Source organism: Zootoca vivipara, chromosome Z2, assembly GCF_965207765.1.
Source record: "Zootoca vivipara chromosome Z2, rZooViv2.hap1.1, whole genome shotgun sequence".
Lineage (NCBI taxonomy): Eukaryota > Metazoa > Chordata > Lepidosauria > Squamata > Lacertidae > Zootoca > Zootoca vivipara.
Window position 1 is genome coordinate 20,140,554 of NC_142585.1, and position 18,803 is coordinate 20,159,356.

Consider the following 18,803-nt stretch of genomic DNA (forward strand, 5'->3'; position numbering starts at 1 on the left):
AGGTGAGATTCTCCCAGTTCTACCTGGAGATGCCAGTAATTGAACATGGGACCTTCTGCAGGCAAAGCATGTGCTTTACCACTGAGCTATTGCCCTTCCATCATTTCTTTTAATACCACCTTTCCTGAAAGTTTAATACCAAAATGGTATTGGTAATATATTGATTTCACACTTGCAGTATGTCTCCATGTGCAAAAAGCGAGACAATTATCTGGTTAGGGAGGACACTTTTTCCTGTTGCCAGTTGTGGGTGGATTTTGGCCAAGGTATAGTTTTTTAAAAAATTTTTTAAAAAACACCACGTTTCAGCCAAGAGGGCTCCTGGGTCAGACCATCAGCCTAACCTACTCCACAGGGTTGCTGAGAGGATAAAAGCAGGCAGGAGAGAAGATAAGAACTAGGCAGACCACACTGGGTCACATATGAGGAATATAAATATTGGTTGGCTGTACTGTATAAAAACAACCCGGTTCAGATGGCCACCTTCCCCGTCCACAACCCCGGACAGAGGAAAGTTTCATCTGTTGGATGTCAGCCTGTCGCTGGGGCCTTAGCCTGCCCGGTCGTCGGCCCCCACCCCGCCACGAGCTTCGGTCTCACCATCTGCAGCACTCGCGGCTTCTTCTCATCCTCCTCGTCCCCCATCCTCTTCTCCGCGAGGCCGCCAAGCGCAGAGGACGACGGGAGCCGCGGTGACGCACGTGACGCTCACGCGCACACCCCCCTCACGCACGCAAAAGCCCAACCTACCAGGCATGAGCTCCCGGCAGCCACTGCGGCAGAAAGGCGGCGCGTCGAAGTATAGTAGCCCGCGCGCAAAGGGCTACTGGGAATCGTAGTTCCTTGGGGAGGGGGGCACAGGCACCAATTCCCTCAGAGAGCGGTAATTCGAGCTTTAAAAAAAAAGTTTGAAGTGGGAGAGTCGAATGTTCACAAACCGCAATAACTTCGGCGCCGCCACAGAAAAACTGAGGAAGGAACCCGATTCTTAAGCTCGGCGGCAGCGAAGGGGTTAATAGATATCGGAAGGTGGGAACTGCCATCCGCTGATCCAATCCGGAGCTGACTCTGCTACCGTACTTCCGATATGCGTTCCAACAGAAGGCAACAAGAACACGGGGTGGGGGTGGAGTGTGTTTGTAACTGTTTCCGCCCTCCCTGTTTGCTGTGGCTGTGGGTGGTAGTAGAACTCCATTTCCCAGAATCCCGCGCGGCGGTCGGCTGCGGAAGCTCACGTGCTGTGTTTGCTTGTCCTACGAGAGACGCGACGCGGGTACGGGGAAGAAAAACGGGGTTCCGGGCGAGCGCCCAACCAGGTAGGGAACGGGCGGGCGGGCGCTCGGTTGTTGCCTGGTTGTTGCTGTTGCTGCTGTTGTTATTGTGGGGATTGCGGGGGATGGGGATTCACCTTCGTTTTCTCACCTCCGTCACCTCCTCCCTGCTACGAGGCCTGGCTGTGGCTGCCGAGAGGAAAGGGAGCAGTGAGTTCCCTTCAGGGTAGAAACGCCCCCACCCCAGCTGTCGCTATGGCAACGCCCCCTCAGGGAAAGGTCGGTCTGCACCCTCCCTTTGTGTGTATTGAGGGGCGCTTGCACCCCCTGCCCTCTTTCTAGGGGAATAAAAGGAGGGGGGTCATTGATTCTCACCACGTCCGCTGTAGCTTGAGATTGTGATACAATTCACTGTTTTTCTCTCTGTGTGTGTATATATGTGTGTGAGTTTTTAAATACATTTATAATTTATTATGGAAATTACAGTAAGGAAATAAAGTGAAAGAAAAGAAAACAGCAATAACATACTTGAAATTGTGATACAATACGATATATGGGTATATAAAGTAGGACCATTATCCCAGCAAATGTAAAATTATTAACAAGTTGTTATCATTTTTATAAATGCATTCCAAATTGTTGTTCTATTTATCTACACAGAATCTTATCTAAAGGCAACCCGTTCATATGTTGCAAGAGTTGTCGTATCTTCTATCCATTGATCAAAGGGCGTGTAGAAAATCTAGGGTGAGGATACCAGGCTGCTTAACCCATATAATCCCCACCCCCAAGAATCCTTGGAACTGTAAGTTATGCCTCAGGGAACTACGGTTCCCAGCACCCTTAAACACACTACAGTGGCTGTCCTAGGATGGTTTTTTTTGGGGGGGGAGTAATATGCTTTAAATATATACAGTGTGTGCACAGCCTAAAAGAAAAAAGGAAGTGCTTTTTGCCTTATTAAGTGCTGGCCGCTAGTTACAATGCAATATGATGAGCAGATGCAGTGAAGAGTTTTGTGTGTGTTGACATTGTGACAGAAGCTTCCTGGATCATCATCCATCAGATAGTAATCGTTATCATGACTGCTGGGGTTTTTAGTTGGTGTTGATTTAATTTTTATTATTATTATTGTGACTTGCATTATCTGCTTTGAACCACTGGTTTAAAGCAAGTTGTGTGTTTGTTATTAATGCCAAGCTGCTTTGGAAAGCCAATAGTCACAAAAGGCAGCTTAGAAATATTTGAAATAGTAAAGTGGGTTATGGACTGGGTTACGGACTGTGAAAGAATATGCAGTAATAAATGCATTGGTCTCTATAGTGCCGCAGAGTAACTGTTTTCGTTATTGTTTTTTGTATGAGACTAACACAGCTACACTTCTGGAAATTATTATAATGATAAGCAGAAAGAAATGCTTCCCATCTCACATTCCTCACTTTTGAGGCAAGTTTAGATAGGGCCCTTCTCAAAGCACATCTTATTTTACAGAGCATAAAAGGATAGGCCCCTGTAGTGACAAAATTAAAATTTCTCAAAAAGGAAAGATAGGGAGAAAGAAGACAGCATAGAATCTTGGAGGAAGATGGAGACAATGGTAAAGAAGATCAGACTATGTTTTCAGGAAATTTATTCATAACTTTCAAGTGTCTTACAAACCAGCAAGTTTTTTTCTTTCTTGGTAAACATGACACCTCTTATGAAGTACAAACAGGACAAGTTCTTGTTCCAAGGAGTTTGCAATTTAAATTTTGCAGAGTAAATACTAGTATCTACTTAAGCTTAGTTTTAGTGGTGGGGTTCAACTGAAGCTTTCATTGAAAAGATTTTGAGGAAGGATTTAGAAATACTCTGAGGCAACATCACTGAAACAAGCACTTCCTTGAGAGGCTATTATAATAATTTATCTGGATCCCAGATAGGTAGTAACTGCCTATTTGTGCTGAACAATGCATTCAGGAGCTTGAATTATTGCTAGTCGGAGTATCAGCTACCGGTACCAATTTTTTTGCCAGTTACAAGTCTGTTAATTTTTAAATTATATCTCACCTTCTCTCCAATGAACTCAAGGTGGTATATGTGGCCTTTATCCCTGCTGTTATAGTAACCAAAACCCCTATGTGGTAGGTTTGCCTGTGAGAGAATGACTAGTCCAAAGTCATTCTGTGAGCTTCATGGCTAAGTAGAATTTGAATCTGGGTACAGCCCCCAGTCCTAGTCCAGTCGTTGTACCTGCCAGGCAGGAATGGGAAATGTGGAGGAGAAGTTGATAACAATTAGGTGTGATATGCCAGTGTTTCTCAACCTTTTTTGGGCCAAGGCACACTTGTTCCATGAAAAAAATCACGAGGCACACCACCATTAAAAAAGTTAAAAAATTTAACTCTGTGCCGCCCTATATTGACTATATAATTATGACTGTAAGAAACACTTGCCAATTGCTGTGTTGGTTGCAATCTCCTGTAATAAGGCTTCACAAGCCGCTGATTTCTCTGCCAGCACAATCCTTTGCTCAGCAAGTTTCAGGTTGAGCTCATCCAGCCAGCTTCTTTAAGTTTGTCTAAAACCACCCTCCCGTGGTGGTGGCTGTTGAGAGCTGCGCTCGCCCCGCATCTTGACCCGGCCGGCTTCCTTTCCGGCGGGTCAGTGTTGAATATTGGCGGCCGCCAGGCACGTGACAATGCAAATCACCCTTCTCGTCGCCGCATGTCGCGGCACACCAGCCAGCGTCTCGCGGCACACTAGTGTGCCGTGGAACAGCGGTTGAGAAATGCTGTGATATGTGACTGACATTCAAAGTGGGCAGCAAGTCCAGCTGAACTTTCAAGGCAAAGTCTGAAGATTCTAAGCAGCGGAATCTCTACATTTCTGCTTTGAGACTTGTCAATGTCCACTTTTCTGTGAAACTTCTCTTTGCAGATATGTGAAGCACAGACTGTTATTGCGGAATGGGGTGGGTGGTGGAAATATGTAGCTTATTTTCAGTATTGTCATGGGTACTTTCCCATAGATGTCTGACTTGCACAACCATGCAGCACATCAAATTACAATGGCCCCTGCTAAGCGGACAGAAAGAATTGCATTTTCTCAGCAACAAAACATTGCGGTCTGCTTAAATAATCATGCAACATCCTCCAAACTGAAAAACTTAATTGAGAAGGTAATGACTGCACCCAGTGCAAGAAATGATTGGGGACTTTCAGTTGTGCTGAATAAGGGGAAAGGACTGGAAAGAACTTTGGACTTTAATATGGGTCTAGAACACAAGCAAAAGAAATCAAGTGATGTTGGCCAGGCAAAGAGAAGGCATTTGAACTGTTGGGGGAAGCATGCAAGAAAGGCCCTTCTTGGCTGGATCACATTGAGCAACAGCTGCTGCCTTTAACAAGTTGGGGAGCTAGGAAGTGGTGGTGGGGAGATACCACATTAAACTGTCTTATATTTGTGAGGTTTTGTGCAATAAGCAGGGTTGAATAAAACCTGGGACTTTTCCAACTTTTTCAACACAAGGTCAACAGCATGGGACATGGATAGTAGTAAAAAAGGCAAAGCTTACATTGAGCAAGTGTGGTTTTTGCCTGTTACATCTAGGATGTGAGGAGGGCCTTCCAGATCAGATTATGTGCCTTTTAGCCATGCCCGGTACTTCTGAGCATTCTTGAATGCCAGCTCCTCTTAAAGAGGCAAACATTAATACATCACTTAAAGAGTAGAGAAAGCAGTTTGGTTGTTTTTTTGCTGCATTAAAAAAAATGCTTGTTTTTTCTTTCCTGGAGGCAAGCTCTGAAAACAGCTCTGCATTTTTCCACCATGGTTTCCAGTTGGCATCTCATTCCATCTGGAGCAGTCTGTATTATTATAATTTTTAAACTGTGCAGTTAATTAAGACTGACAAGACTTAACAATGACAAGGCTAGCTTACTCACCAATCCAGCATTTAACTTGTTGTTTTGTGTACATTAGTTGCATTAGTTGCAAAGGTACATTCACTTTGAAGGTGCAGAGCTCCTGTCCACCACTCAAAAATATGAGAAAAATAAGAAATTCTTCCAACAGTGTTCTGAAGAACAGGATGATGGTGTGAATTTGGAAACAACATGCCTGAGGAGAACAGTTAAAGTAGACAGTTTAGTCTCAACCGGTTTGAAGATGAATGAGAGGGAAATGTATGCTGAATACCCATAGAGTGTGGAACATGAGTGTTGGTCCAGGTATAGAGGTACTCAGTGGCTCTCCTCTCTCTCCTTCATAAAGGAACTGAATTCCAATGGAAACAAATAATGGGAATCTCTGAGCAGCGCTGGAAGGTCACTTTAGGTTTGCTCTAGCTTTCAGTGGTTGGAACTGCAAAACCTTTGGAAAGAGGAATGCTGTGATTGTTTCATGTGGAAATTTTAATGTATGCAGTATCTATAGGAAACTGAAATTTATTCACTATTTATGGACCCACAGCTCACTGCTCTTGTGACTGCTTCGTTGTTTGAGTTTTTCTTTCTGTGCCAGATGTTTGGCTCCATAAGCATCTTGAGGTGGTCAGGTGGTTAGTTGGATTGAATCATGTGCTCCTTTGCTTACCAACACAAACACACACACAAAATCACTGGAGATGACCTGGTGTTTTGTTCATGCCATGGGGAGACCGAAAACTGTTGTTGAAGCTGGAATAGCACTGCTTCATATTTGCCATGGGTAGGCGTGTAATTGACATTGGTTGCAGGCTATAAATTCCTTTGTAGGCCAGTTGAAGTGTCACATATATTCAAAGTTTTCATAGGGAGCTTTAGAGTCAATACTTTGTGGACAACAGCCAGTATTAATTCAATCCTTAAGAAGTAGACTTTGCTAGGTCAATGAATATGAGTTTGAGCAGATTAAGGCATAACATGTAAATTTGTGTCCTCCTGACTAGTTAATGTGTACGATGATGTGGTATTTACTGTACACTGAGTTGGACCTTGCACTTGCCTGTAAATATACATAATTGAGCATCTGTACCATGAAATTTGCAGAAAAATTCTCTACATGTCTCAAGGATGAACAATACTGAGCTAGATGGACAGACCCATTTCTTGTTAACTCCTCCAGGCAGGAATTCTTGGTGTGTATAGAGGAACCTACTAATAACCCACTGCTGTGTGAAACACAGGGTGGATTTGATTTAAATCAAACTGATTTAAATCACGATTTAAATCACGATTTAAATCACTAGTCAGTAAGGCTTGATTTAAATCATAGTTGATTTAAATCATAAAGACTAATTCTTGCTGGTATAACTTTATTATGCAAGTAGATGAAGATTTTTAGAATAACAACTTTTCATATTAGTTTTTTTATCCCCAGTTTAATAGGTTAATCATTCATATTTGGACAACTTTACTGTTGTACTTAGGAAGGAGAAAAATAATCATTACCTTAATAATAACAATTTAAATAGATTTATTCAACTGAAACAATAACATTTCCGCAAATGTTATTTGCTTAAACAAACATCCATGTTTGTTAACTAATTTGGCTAAACAAAAACAAAATATATATATTTTAAGAAACTTAGACTGTCAGCCCAGCCTACACATGAAAAACTTAAATACTGTCCAAACAATCAGAAAAATATTGTTTCTATTCTATTCACTGAACTTCCTGAAACTTAGCACTGAAGGGGTTGTTTCTGTATTCATAGGTTTGTAGAACAATAGGATTAAGGTCTTTTTCTCAACTCTGTTCATGTTATAACATTTTTGCTGTGAAGAAGAGGCATGTGATCTCTGTTGAGTCAAATTCAGTTTTGAGAACTGCAAAAGTAAACCAAGCACCTGTGATAATATCTTGTAGGCAGAGAAACTGCCCAATAATCTTACAAAAACCTCTGGAAGAGGTGAATGGATTAATGGAATTTATTTACCCCAAAAATTAAACATATACAACCTTATACTACATAATTAAAAAACTAATCTTTATTTCATGATGGAATAACCTTTGGATGGTAATATGTTTTCCTCAAAAAGCATTTTATTAAAAAAAAATCCAATTTAAATCAAAAAAATCGATTTAAATCAAAAAAATCCGATTTTTTTGATTTTTTTTAAAAAATCATTGATTTTTATCCACCCTGGTGAAACATGACCTCCACATAGCACCAGTAACATGTGAACAAACCTCTTAAAAGACCTGGAGAAGACTTTGTTTATACAGTCATACCTCGGTTTAAGTATGCTTCAGTTTGAGTACTTTCAGTTTAAGTACTCTGCGGACCCATCTGGAACGGATTAATCCACTTTCCATTACTTTCAATGGGGAAGTTTGCTTCAGGTTAAGTACGGACTTCCAGAACCAATTACACTCATATTTCGGGTTAAGTACGCTTCAGGTCGAGTACTCTGCGGACCCATCTGGAACGGATTAATCCACTTTCCATTACTTTCAATGGGAAAGTTCGCTTCAGATTAAGTACGCTTCAGGTTAAGTACAGACTTCCAGAACCAATTGTGTACTTAAACCGAGGTACCACTGTATACAACCTGCAATGGAATGACAACATGAGACTCTTGTTTAAGGCAATAAGCCATATGCATTTATGATACTCAAAACAACTCTAAAAAGGGCAGTACGCCAATCATTTTCAGAGTTCTTGCAGAGATCTCAGAAAGTCCTTAGTCAAACTCCACTTGGATTGCCACATAGGCAAGGATGATCAAATATAATGATGCTCTGTGGGGCTGTTGCATTTTGTTTTACTTGAATGGTGCCTAGCGCCAGCTCTCAATAGAGGTGTCTGCAGGTCTGAGCATCTTCTCCCTCCCTCCACTGCAGCAACAATTATGTTCTCATTTTGGTCCCTCATTCCTTGTGTCCTGCAAGAACTATTAATTTCAGAATGCAAAGCTCTTAGGAGTGAATGCAAGTGTTGCAGACTTTGGGTGAGGGGAAAGGGGGGGGAAATAATTGTTGCAAGCAGCTCTTGTGATGTTGCTTATCTAAAATGTGGATTTCTGCCGATGATAGTTAAAACTGGCTGTGGTTTGCAAGATATCTGAAAAGTGTGGAACCACCAATGCTCTGTTGCTTTGTGTTTCTCTTGCTCTTGGCTGCACACTGAAGAAGATGGGGCAGCGACTGAGGTGTGGTGTGTGTGCTTTGCTCTGTTAGGCAACCATTTTCTTTATGCTTTTTTTTTTTTGCTTTGTAGCCAGCCTACAGCCATGGCTATCCTGTTTGCTGTTGTAGCCAGGGGCTCCACGATCCTGGCCAAACACGCTTGGTGTGGAGGAAACTTCCTGGAGGTGACGGAGCAGATCCTGGCTAAAATACCCTCTGAGAACAACAAACTCACCTACTCCCATGGAAAGTGAGTACTACCCTGGGGAGAAAGGAAGTGGGAGGGTGGGAGAAATGGATCTGTTGCAGATGAGGAAATAAAGTGGGATGGGATGGTGGTGGTTGCTCATGAAAAGGTTGGTGTGATAGTCTCAGGTGATATGCAGCTGATCTAGGAATGCTTCCCATATCCATTCTGTTATGCTCTCCAACTAGAGCAGTGGTTAGGGGCAGGCCTGCCTTGATCAGTATATGACCATGTGTTTATCTAGCAGCACTGGAACAAATGACCTAAAGAGGAGACTCCTTTCATGAACTACTGTTCTCAGTTCTGTCTCCTGGAGCTTTGAATCTGCTTACGTTATGTAAATGTAAATGTAAATGTTATTTAATCAAAGAGAATTGATGCTATCAATATCTCAAGGACCACCTCTCTCCATATGAACCTACCTGGACCTTGAGATCATCCTCTGAGGCCCTTTTTCATGTGTCTCCATGAGATGTCCAGAGGGTGGCAACTTGAGAAAGGACCTTTTCTGCAGTAGGTCCACGTTTGTGGAATACTCTTCCCAGAGAGATTTGAGTGGTGCCTCCATAATAAATGTTTAGGCACCAGGCAGAATTGTACCCTTTAATCAGGCCTTTGGCTAATTAATATCCAATACCCTTTTAATTGTGTTGTAGGAGGGGGGATTGATTTTTTTAAAAAATATTATTCTTAACCTGCATTTTGTGTTCTTTTATTCTACTACGAACAACAACAACACAATATTGCAGGGGTGGGGAATATAAGACCCGGGGGCCAGATATAGCCCTAAGGGCTGTCCCCAGGCCATGCCTTTCACAAGCCCTGCTTCACACTCTTCTTGAGTGTTTTTGCCTGGCTGGAACAGGTCCTTTAACTCTTGCCTACCTGAATGGAGGAAGGAGAGTAGTGTGTGTACAAACTCACTGTATAAATGTAAAAAATACATGTATTGCTCCCCACATGTTTGCCTCTGGCTGCACTCACCAATAGCATGCAAATCCTGGAAGGTGGCTTGGAAGGAAATACAGCCCTTAGGCAGAAAACAGTTTCCGGGCACAATTCAAAGTGTTGGTGCTGACCTTTAAAGCCCTGAGCGGCTTTGGCCCTGTATACCTGAAGGAGCGTCTCCATCATTCAGCCTCTACACTAAGGTCCTCCTCCGAGGGTCTTCTGGTGGTTCCCTCACTGTGAGAAGTGAACTTACAAGGAACCAGGCAGAGGGCAAACTCGGCAGTGGTGCCTGCCCTAGGGAATGCCCTCCCATCAGATGTCAAGGAGATAAAGAACTGCACAAATTCAGGCAGCCCTGTATAGGAAAGGTTTTTTTTTAATGTTTAATGTTTTAGCTGCCTAGAGTTACTGGGGCAGCTCAGTCCATAGCTGCCAAGTCTCCCGTATTCCCTGGGAAACCCCCTTTTTCCAGCCATTTCCCGCTGGCAGCCTGGATTTTAAAAAACCCCGTAAATCCCCCCTATTCTTACCTGCCCGGGGAGGCTCCTTCTGCACATGTCTGGAGTCTCTGGACATGCGCAGAAGCGATTTCTGGTGCTGCAGCCATTTTGGAAATGGTCAGAGCATGCGTAGAAGTGACTTCCGGTGTTGCTCTGCCCAGTTCCAAAATAGCCGCGGTGCAACTTCCAGTGCCGTGCCGCTGCCGATCCTGGATTTTTCAGTCTGGGAGTTGGCACCTATGGCTCAGTCAGATGGACAAATTATTATTATTATTATTATTATTATTATTATTATTATTCTCACCCCTGCATTTTTGTAGAAGAGTTTGCATTCATGTGATTTAATTCAAACGCATGAGGGAAGTTGCACTATCCACAGTTCTTACAGAGAACTATAAATGGTAGGGTTTCTCATTCTGTTGAAGTCTTCTCATGAGCTCCTAGCTTCCCAACTACCAGTTTACAGATTGAGTCCAGGGAATGCTTTGGGGTAAAATAATACTTTGCCATGATTGATGCTAAGTAGTTGTGCCCCAATCAGTGTCAGGATGGGAGTTCTAACTTCTGTGTGAAATGAAAATGTGCTAGCAATAGCCTTGCCTGTTTGGATCCATTTTGGAATGGTGGCTATGTTTGATGTTTCTGCTTTGTGTTTTGTGCTATTCAGTAATTGCACCATGCAATTTGTAATTTTGCAAAATTCCGTAATTTTGCACCATGTGAATATAGCTTTGTTTTCAGTTAATTTTGTTTTCAAGTTTTCTCCATGTTTTGAGGAATTGGTTGGCTGTCTTCTCTTTGAGACATTGAATTAATGGGGTCTGGTTGTCAGCAGAAGGAATTTTCTAATGTACGAATTTAGACCTGTGTGCTTGAAATGCCATTGAGTGTATGGCAACATATGACCTAGTAGCTGTTGTGTCAAAATCTATACCCACCTACTTCTTTAAACATGATTCTGGTATCTTCTCTTTCTCTAGCTATCTGTTTCATTACATCTGCCAGGACCGGATTATATACCTCTGCATCACTGATGATGTAAGTACGTAGGACAAAAATGTATTTCCGTGCTCTTTGAAGGTGATTGCTGGAAATGCCCACTGGGGCCCAAATACTGTGGAGTTTCTGCATAGCTTCATTATGTAGAGCAAGGTCTAGACCAGGCATCCCCAAACTTTGGCCCTCCAGATGTTTTGAACTACAATTCCCATCATCCCTGACCACTGGTCCTGTTAGCTAGGGATCATGGGAGTTGTAGGCCAAAACATCTGGAGGGCCAAAGTTTGGGGATGCCTGGTCTAGACCAGCAGTGGCTATCTTGTGGCCTTCCACATGTTGTTGGACTACAACTCTCAGCATCACTGACTCTTGGCCATAGTAGCTGGGGCTGGTGGGAGATGAAGTCCATCAGCATCTGGAAGGCCACAGGTTAGTCACCCCTGGGCTGGATCTTACTTTACACACGGAATATGTGCAGCAGCCCCACCCCCACAGTGCAATCTAGGCCTTGTAGTTAAGGTTTAAGAAGTGGGCATGCTTGGCTGCATGAAAACATATTGGCCCTTTTTCCACCAGCAGCTTCTTCCCCTCCAGCTCTCATCTCTATCTAGGTCTTTGCAGGTTTACTTGCATCTTGTTTGTATCGAAGACTCTAGTGTGGCTAATGAGAGAATTTGCTTTTGCTTTGTACCCCCATCTTTCTGCTTAAATAGCTTTCTGGCAAATTTTTGCTGTGACAGTGTTCTGAGGTTATTTTGTTTGGAGAACAAAAAATGTTATGGGCCCCATCTTCCAGCTGGCCCTGTGGTTTGTCCCCAGCACCTCCTGTTTAGATATACATTGGTTTACGAACTTAATTCATTCCAGAAGGCCATTCTTAAACCAAAGCGTTCTTAAACCAAGGTGTGCTTTCCCATAGCAGCGGGGGACTCAGTTTACAAATGGAAAACACTCAACAGGAAGCAAAACATGTTCTGCTTCCAAGGCAAAGTTCACAAACCAAAACACCTACTTCCGGGTTTGCAGTTCTTAATCCAAGTTGTTCATAAACTAAGCTGTTCTTAAACCAAGGTACCACTGTACTGCCCATGTACACTGAGTTTCTGTTTTGCAGTCACAGGTCATAGCTGTTAATGCACCTATCCTAAGTGCATTTGTTGCTCCGATGAATTTGTTCTGCTTTTAGGACTTCGAGCGCTCCAGAGCTTTCACGTTCCTGAATGAAATCAAGAAGCGGTTTCAGACCACCTATGGCTCCCGTGCACAAACAGCTCTGCCATACGCCATGAACAGCGAGTTTTCCAGTGTTCTGGCTGCACAGCTGGTGAGGTTTATTGATATCAGTCTGCTGGACACAGCATTCAACTATAGACCACATGATGTTGAGGAATAGGTCTGTGCTTGGCTAATTATCCTGTAGCTAAATCAGGGCCTCCCCAGGCTTCTAATACTGGTGACACACTTCTTTTATTTAAAATTGGCAGTGAATTTTTATTCAACCTCAAAAGATAGCTTCTTTGCATGCATTATAGTAAAAGGGGGTACTGTAAACTCTGCTCTTAGAAGAACTTGCATGGCTGTGTTTCTGAGGAAGATTCTTGGATTCTGCCTTTCCACCTCCAGAACTGAGGTGCTCAAGGTAATAATAATAATAGTAATAATATTTTATTTATACCCCGCCCTCCCCAGCCAAGGCCGGGCTCAGAGCGGCTAACACCAAATATAAAACAACTAGTTAAAATACAACTCAACAACAAGACTAAATACAATAAATTAAAAATACAGCTTAACATAATGAATTAATAAAAATAATAAAACAATCTTTTAGATCAAGAATTGCAGGCAAATACATAAAAAGTACAAAAGCAGTAACTGACCTAAAGTTAACACTGAAAATAACTGAGACGAAAACAAGGATAATCCTATGCAGCAGAGAAATTGAAAGCATGCAGCAAAAGAAGCCATTCAAGGCGATGGCAGAACTCTGAAGTAGGAACCTCATGAAATTATCTTGGAGCTCATATGGTTTTATTGTTTGTGTAGTTATTTCAGTGTGGTAGCTTAAGTTATTAAGGACAATGACTAACTCATTGAATTGCACTTATAAATGAACAAGTAGGTAGTGTGATTGGTACAGTTTGGGAATAACATGCTCCCCAAACATGACAACAGAACACTTGCAGAGCATTTTGGACTAGTTGATGATCTTCATGGGCAGCCCCATAAAGGGTATGTTAACATTAATTCAGCCCAGCTGTAACAAAGGCATGTGTAACTTTCGCAAGCCCCATGATCTTCAGGGTTAGGCACAACAATCAAACCTGAGCAAAAGTATTCTGGCTACTGTCATTGCTTGGACATCAGGAGCACTCCCAACCTGATATTTCAGTGGAAATCTAATCCAAAACAGGCAGTCGCCCTGTCATTGGATTGGTTGGACCTCAGACGGAGAGCATTTCTGTTTTGTCCTGATTGCAGTAACTTGTGCAGCAATGCTTTAAGCAGATTCTTCTGTTGGCTGGTATTCAGGACTTAGGGTGCTGATCTGCCCTGAAACAGAGCTTAGGAATTTTGGGGCTAAATGCTGAGCAGATAAACCTCAGATCAGCCAGTAGAGGGAAACCTCCTTTAAGTTACAGTACTGGGAAGCACAGAGAGGAATTGTTTGAGGGCTGAAGAAGCAACTAAAGTGGAGCTGAGGGTCACCCTGCCCAGCTCTTAATGCTGAGGATAGTTCCTTTTATGAGAGGATCCTGTTGGACTTTTCAGATTGCTCTACAGAGACTTTACTTTCTCTTGCTTCATCAAATTAAGCAAGAACCAGAAATTTGTTACATCTGCTCTTCCTTTCATGCAGAAGTACCACTCAGAGAACAAGGGCCCTGACCAGGTGGCAGAGACACAGGCCCAGGTGGACGAGCTGAAAGGGATCATGGTCCGCAACATAGGTATTGTAGCGCTCATTGGCATAAAGATGGTGCAAGGTCCTGCATGTGTACTGAGGATGAGATTGCTTGGGTGCAATGAGTGTCCCTTTCTTGCAATAGCATAGCTGTGCTTCTGCCTGGACCTTGCTTTGTTGTGGGAAAGATCAGTATGGGAAAGGAGGGGTGGCTCTCTATGTTGGCTGTCACACTCTTACACAGCTCTTGTACAGCTGACTCACCTGGCAAAAAGGTTGCATAGGACAAAATATAAGCTGCTTGTTCTACTTGCAGTCTGCCATCGCCCTGAAACTGGTATGGAGCTGACCCTTGTGCTGCTAGCCCCTTTGCCTTGTGCTCTGCTGTTGCAGATCTTGCTCTGAGGTAGGGTAAAACCCACCACATACCTGCCGCAGAGATCAAGAGTACAATGGCCATGCAGTTATGCACTGTTTGTGGTCTTGAGGATAAGCCGCCTGTTCAGCTAACATCCTCCCCACTAGGATTCTCACTGTAGCCTTTCTTCATCCCAGATCTGGTGGCTCAAAGGGGAGAAAAGCTGGAGTTGCTGATAGACAAAACTGAAAATCTTGTGGATTCGGTAAGTTCTGAAATTGGTGGGAGAATTGGTTGGGTTCTCAGGGTACGTATAACATGCATGCAAAAAAAGCCAGGATTAAAAGAGAAAACTTATTCATAGGCTTTTGCTGCGTTTCCATCTTAAGAAAATGCTTTGAAAGAAGTAGCATACAGATGTGGGGTTGGGAGGTGAGCAAATCAGGTGATGCTTTTTCTCAGAGCAGCCACTCCTTAGAACATACTTTGCATGTTTTCAGGTCACACAAGACCTCCTAACCTAGGTGTTCAGAACAAAATTAGTGGATGTTTAATAGGATGTTGTTTAACCTAGCAGAACTTTAGCTTGGCAGAACAAAACAGCAGAATGGAGGTTGCCAGATGCTGTCCTTGGATAGCTAGACCCTCCATAGTCCAAGTGTAAATTAGAAATGTGTGTTCGGAAATAAAACTAAGAGAAGTGAAGAGTGGGTGCATTTTGAGGATTTCTCTAGAGCGCAGTCTAGAGAAGCTTCCAGACCAAGACAGTGTAATGACCCTCCTCATGCCAGAATTTATCCTGGTGCTAGGCTGTTTTTTGTTTTGGTCCTATGCGAAAGGCAAGTTGAGGGTGAGAAAGCCGTTGCATGGTGCAGAGCAGGAAGAGATTGAGAACATTATCTGTTCAGGGCATAGGAAATTATCACAAGGATCAGAAAAGAAGAACCAGACAAATGGACAGGATCACTTTTTGCTGTAATTTGTGAATGGATTATACACTCCAAAGTGGAGTTCAAATTCTCCAGTGTGCAAAACAGGGCCCAATTAATGGTTCTGACCCTGAGGCCAGGTGCTTCTAATGGTTGAGGCATCTTTCTGGGGGGAGTAATCCTTGCAGAAGGGTTGCTTATTCTAGGAGAGAGTAATGACAACTAGACCCGCTTAAATGTTCATTTGAATGTATTGGAAGCAAATTAAAACTTGCCTATTCTTATATGTTGAGACTGAATTGCAAAACCAAGTAATAGCTGGGCAAGCTTTGCGGGAGATGCAGTGTTCGAAACTCCCATTGTAATAGGCATATTTTGCGACAGGGAATTTCATTAGCGCTAGAAGTTTCTGAGCTCTGGGTGCAGTACTGCACCTAAGATTTCAGATTAAAACTGCAGAGTGGAAGGAAAGGGGGAGCTTTTTCTGTCTCCCCACTTCCAGCTACTCTATGAAGACTGGAGATGAGACCTTCTTGAGAATATTAGGGGGGTGGGCAGGAGAAGGACTACTAGACCATGTGAACAATGAACATAATATTTTAGCTGTAGTTCATTCAGTTTAGCTTTGTATTCTTGTTATAAAAAAGCGTGCCGAGACATTCCATTGTTGCACCCATAACCTAGGATTAAGATGCCATTTAGCTTCTAGCTTTCATATCTGTTTCTAACGCTGAGGGGGTGGCTAGGGAGAAACTGGCATGGATTTCCACAAAAGGCCAAGGTGGTGTTGGATGTCTGATAGCATGAATCTTGTCTGTGCTTTTCCCATAGTCCGTCACTTTCAAAACAACCAGCAGAAACCTGGCTAGAGCGATGTGCATGAAGAACCTCAAGCTCACCATCATAATCACCATAGTATCCATTGTAAGTTGTACACATCAGACATTAAAGGGGGAGGGGGCTTTACACTTTAGTCTAGATCTCAAGTGTAAAATGAAATAAACTATGTTTACCTCTGTCCTGCACTGCAAAGGTGAATTCTTGGGGTATTCTGTGTAGTCCTTTGCAGTACTTTTCCCTCCAGGTGGCTGGTGCTCTTTATCTCTCTCCTATGCCCCCATTCATTCCAGGCCTTTTTGAAGGAACATTATAGCTAGGGCGAATTAAGCTATAGGTCTACAATTCTGAGTGCCTTTGGTACCCTTAAATTCCTGGGTTTCAGTACTTTTTGTCCAGAAGTGACAAATATTGCCTTTGAACAGCCACCCCCCCCCCAAGCAAGAGGGAAACTTAAGGCAAACTTGGTTGAAATGTAGAGTGGCTCTCTTTACAACTATTGGGCAGTGTGCACATTTCGTTGTGGGGGTCCACTAAAGTGACTGTATCTTCTCCACAGGTCATAATTTACATCATTGTGTCAGCTGCTTGTGGTGGGCTCTCGTGGCCTTGTGTCCACTAGTAGCTGTTGGAACACGTCTACATGAGAGCACACGTGAGCAAGAATTTCTGAAGGAACGACCCTCATAAAACAAACATGGACCTCCTTGCTCTTCATCCTTCCAGGACGCTCAGGTCTTTTTGCCTTATCACCCCAAAAGGGCCTGTGTGGGACCCCAAGCCAGAGGGAGGCATCTTTCTTTTAAACCTACCTACTTGAAGGGAGTTTTGTCTTTTAACTGCAAGGCTTCCCAAGAGGAAAGTGGTTGACATTGGGAGGGTCTAAACATACTTCTGTATTACCATGCTTTGCACTTTACTGTCCTGATTCCTGGGAGGAGGGGAGAGCTGATGGTCATTTGTCCTGTTCATCCTTTGGCCCTTGAGGGGGCAATGTGGGTGGGACCACCGAAGCCAATGGGTTCCTGTTTACATACCGTAGCCCAGATGCATGTGATCAGCTCCTCCCACAATTGCTTTCCCAGTGGTGCCTTTCCTAAACTCATGTCAGGCTGTGACTTGTCCTTGGAGGAGCCTCCTGTGGCCACCTGATGTGCACACCGGTGGGCTCTGCTTTGTGACTTGGGTGATTGCCAAGTGTGTAATGTTTCGATGTTGCTGTAATGTATCTGCTCTGTGTAGTTTTAAGTGTTTTTCTCCTGCCTGGTTTGGAATGTTTTCAGTCTGGAAAAAGTGCTTGGGCTCAGAATCCACCTGCAGGGTCAGTGAGAAGGGGCTAAAATATTGCTCCAGTGAACAAAGCCCTGCAAAAGAGCACTTGCACCATGCACAACATAGGCTATTAGTCAACTTGATTCTGAATGGGGGTGGGGTGGGGAGGGTGCTTAACAGGCAATGAGTAAAGTCAGATGACAGGCCAGAAAACAACAGAGATCCTCATCTGCTGATCTGGGGGAGGGGCAGGGAGAAGGCTGAAAAGGACTGCTTAAGGCTTACTCAAAAAATTCCCATGGAATCAGCCCATCAAGTACTTTCTCCCCCCCCCCCCAAACTTCTGTCATGCATTGCCCTAATTACATACAGGAGTTTCACATCATTGTAAGCTGCTGGTAGATTGCACAAATGCAATTGGATGCCATTTCAAAGCTTGTATGCATGCTGAGCGCACTCCTGGACACTTGGGAGTGATTTTTTGTGGCAGACTCTACCCGGGAGCTAAAGCTTCTATGGGATGTTGCACTAAAAATAAAGGGCTGCTGTTTGAAATGTTGGTGGGCAAGGCAAGATTGCAGTCCCAATGGGATACTGTACATATGTTGCCCCAAGACCTCAAACTGACAAGATACTTTGGCTGACTTCATCCTTGTGTGTTGGGAGTATAGGGCAAGAACAAATTATATGGGAAATGAACACTGATTTGTGCCGGTTACAGCAGTCATAGGACATTTAAAGCCCCCCCCCCCCCCCCGGTTTATATGCTACTGAAGAACTGAGGCAACTCCCTAAAGTAGGGTGGCACTTTGCCACTCTCCCTGTGCTGTTCTTTTACTAATGCTTTTTTCTGTAATGAGGTAATTTTCAACAGCAACATAGGTGAGTGTTGCAGAAGTTGGGCTATCCTGGGCATGTCCTCACTTGCCAGGGCCTGCTATCTGAGAAGGGCTCCCCTAATATTTTTTCCAGGCACATGTCAATGTTCACTTAATTGTGCATGTCTTAGAAATAGTTGGTAGCAGCTAATTTTCTCTTATTTTTATTGCCTTTATGTAAAACCTTTAAGAGAAACAGCTTCTTCCTATTTAAAAAATACACTGATGCATTGTAAAATAAAGTTAATCTGTTTGAATAAACATATTGTACAAATAATTGATGTGAACCTTTGTGGGGGAGCGTACTGCTTTTCTTGAATGACATTAAAATTTTAGAAATGTAACATGGGATCATCTCAGCTATAGGTAGTGCATTGAGAAAGGGACTGTGTATGGTAGATATATGTGGAAGTCACACAGTATGTTAAAACGCTTCTGAGGAACTTTCACTGTATTCTGCAAGATGCTTGCTTTAAAAAGGAAAGTGGCCTGTAAATTACTGAAGCACACACCAATGCATGGTCAAATAACCTTCAAACTGTCACACTTCAATTTTAAAACTTATCA

At 43.1% G+C, this 18,803-nt stretch overlaps 2 protein-coding genes across 8 annotated transcripts in view; one reads left to right on the top strand and one right to left on the bottom strand.

Moving 5' to 3' along the window:
• LOC118084368 (DNA-directed RNA polymerases I and III subunit RPAC2) overlaps positions 1–663 on the bottom strand; it is a 14,688-nt gene extending 14,025 nt beyond the window's left edge. For all 3 annotated transcript variants that reach the window (XM_035113814.3, XM_035113813.3, XM_035113812.3), the window contains exon 1: positions 601–663. In XM_035113814.3, coding sequence (XP_034969705.1) covers positions 601–645 — 45 coding nt within the window. In that variant the 5' untranslated portion in view covers positions 646–663. The remainder of the gene's footprint in view (positions 1–600) is intronic.
• A 587-nt stretch (positions 664–1,250) lies between these two features.
• Positions 1,251–18,513, top strand: VAMP7 (vesicle associated membrane protein 7). Of its 5 annotated transcripts, none has more exons than XM_035113817.3 (9): positions 1,251–1,550; positions 1,932–2,076; positions 8,455–8,613; positions 11,042–11,099; positions 12,247–12,384; positions 13,918–14,008; positions 14,518–14,585; positions 16,081–16,173; positions 16,646–18,513. In XM_035113817.3, exons 3-9 carry the CDS (start codon positions 8,468–8,470, stop codon positions 16,706–16,708), a joined length of 657 nt encoding a protein of 218 aa, XP_034969708.1. In that variant the 5' UTR covers positions 1,251–1,550; positions 1,932–2,076; positions 8,455–8,467; the 3' UTR covers positions 16,709–18,513. The 5 variants fall into 5 exon arrangements, with proteins under 5 accessions (XP_034969708.1, XP_034969710.1, XP_034969707.1 ...); XM_035113819.3 differs by having other exon boundaries at positions 1,932–2,018; XM_035113816.3 differs by having other exon boundaries at positions 1,251–1,316.
• The last annotated feature ends 290 nt before the right edge of the window (positions 18,514–18,803 follow it).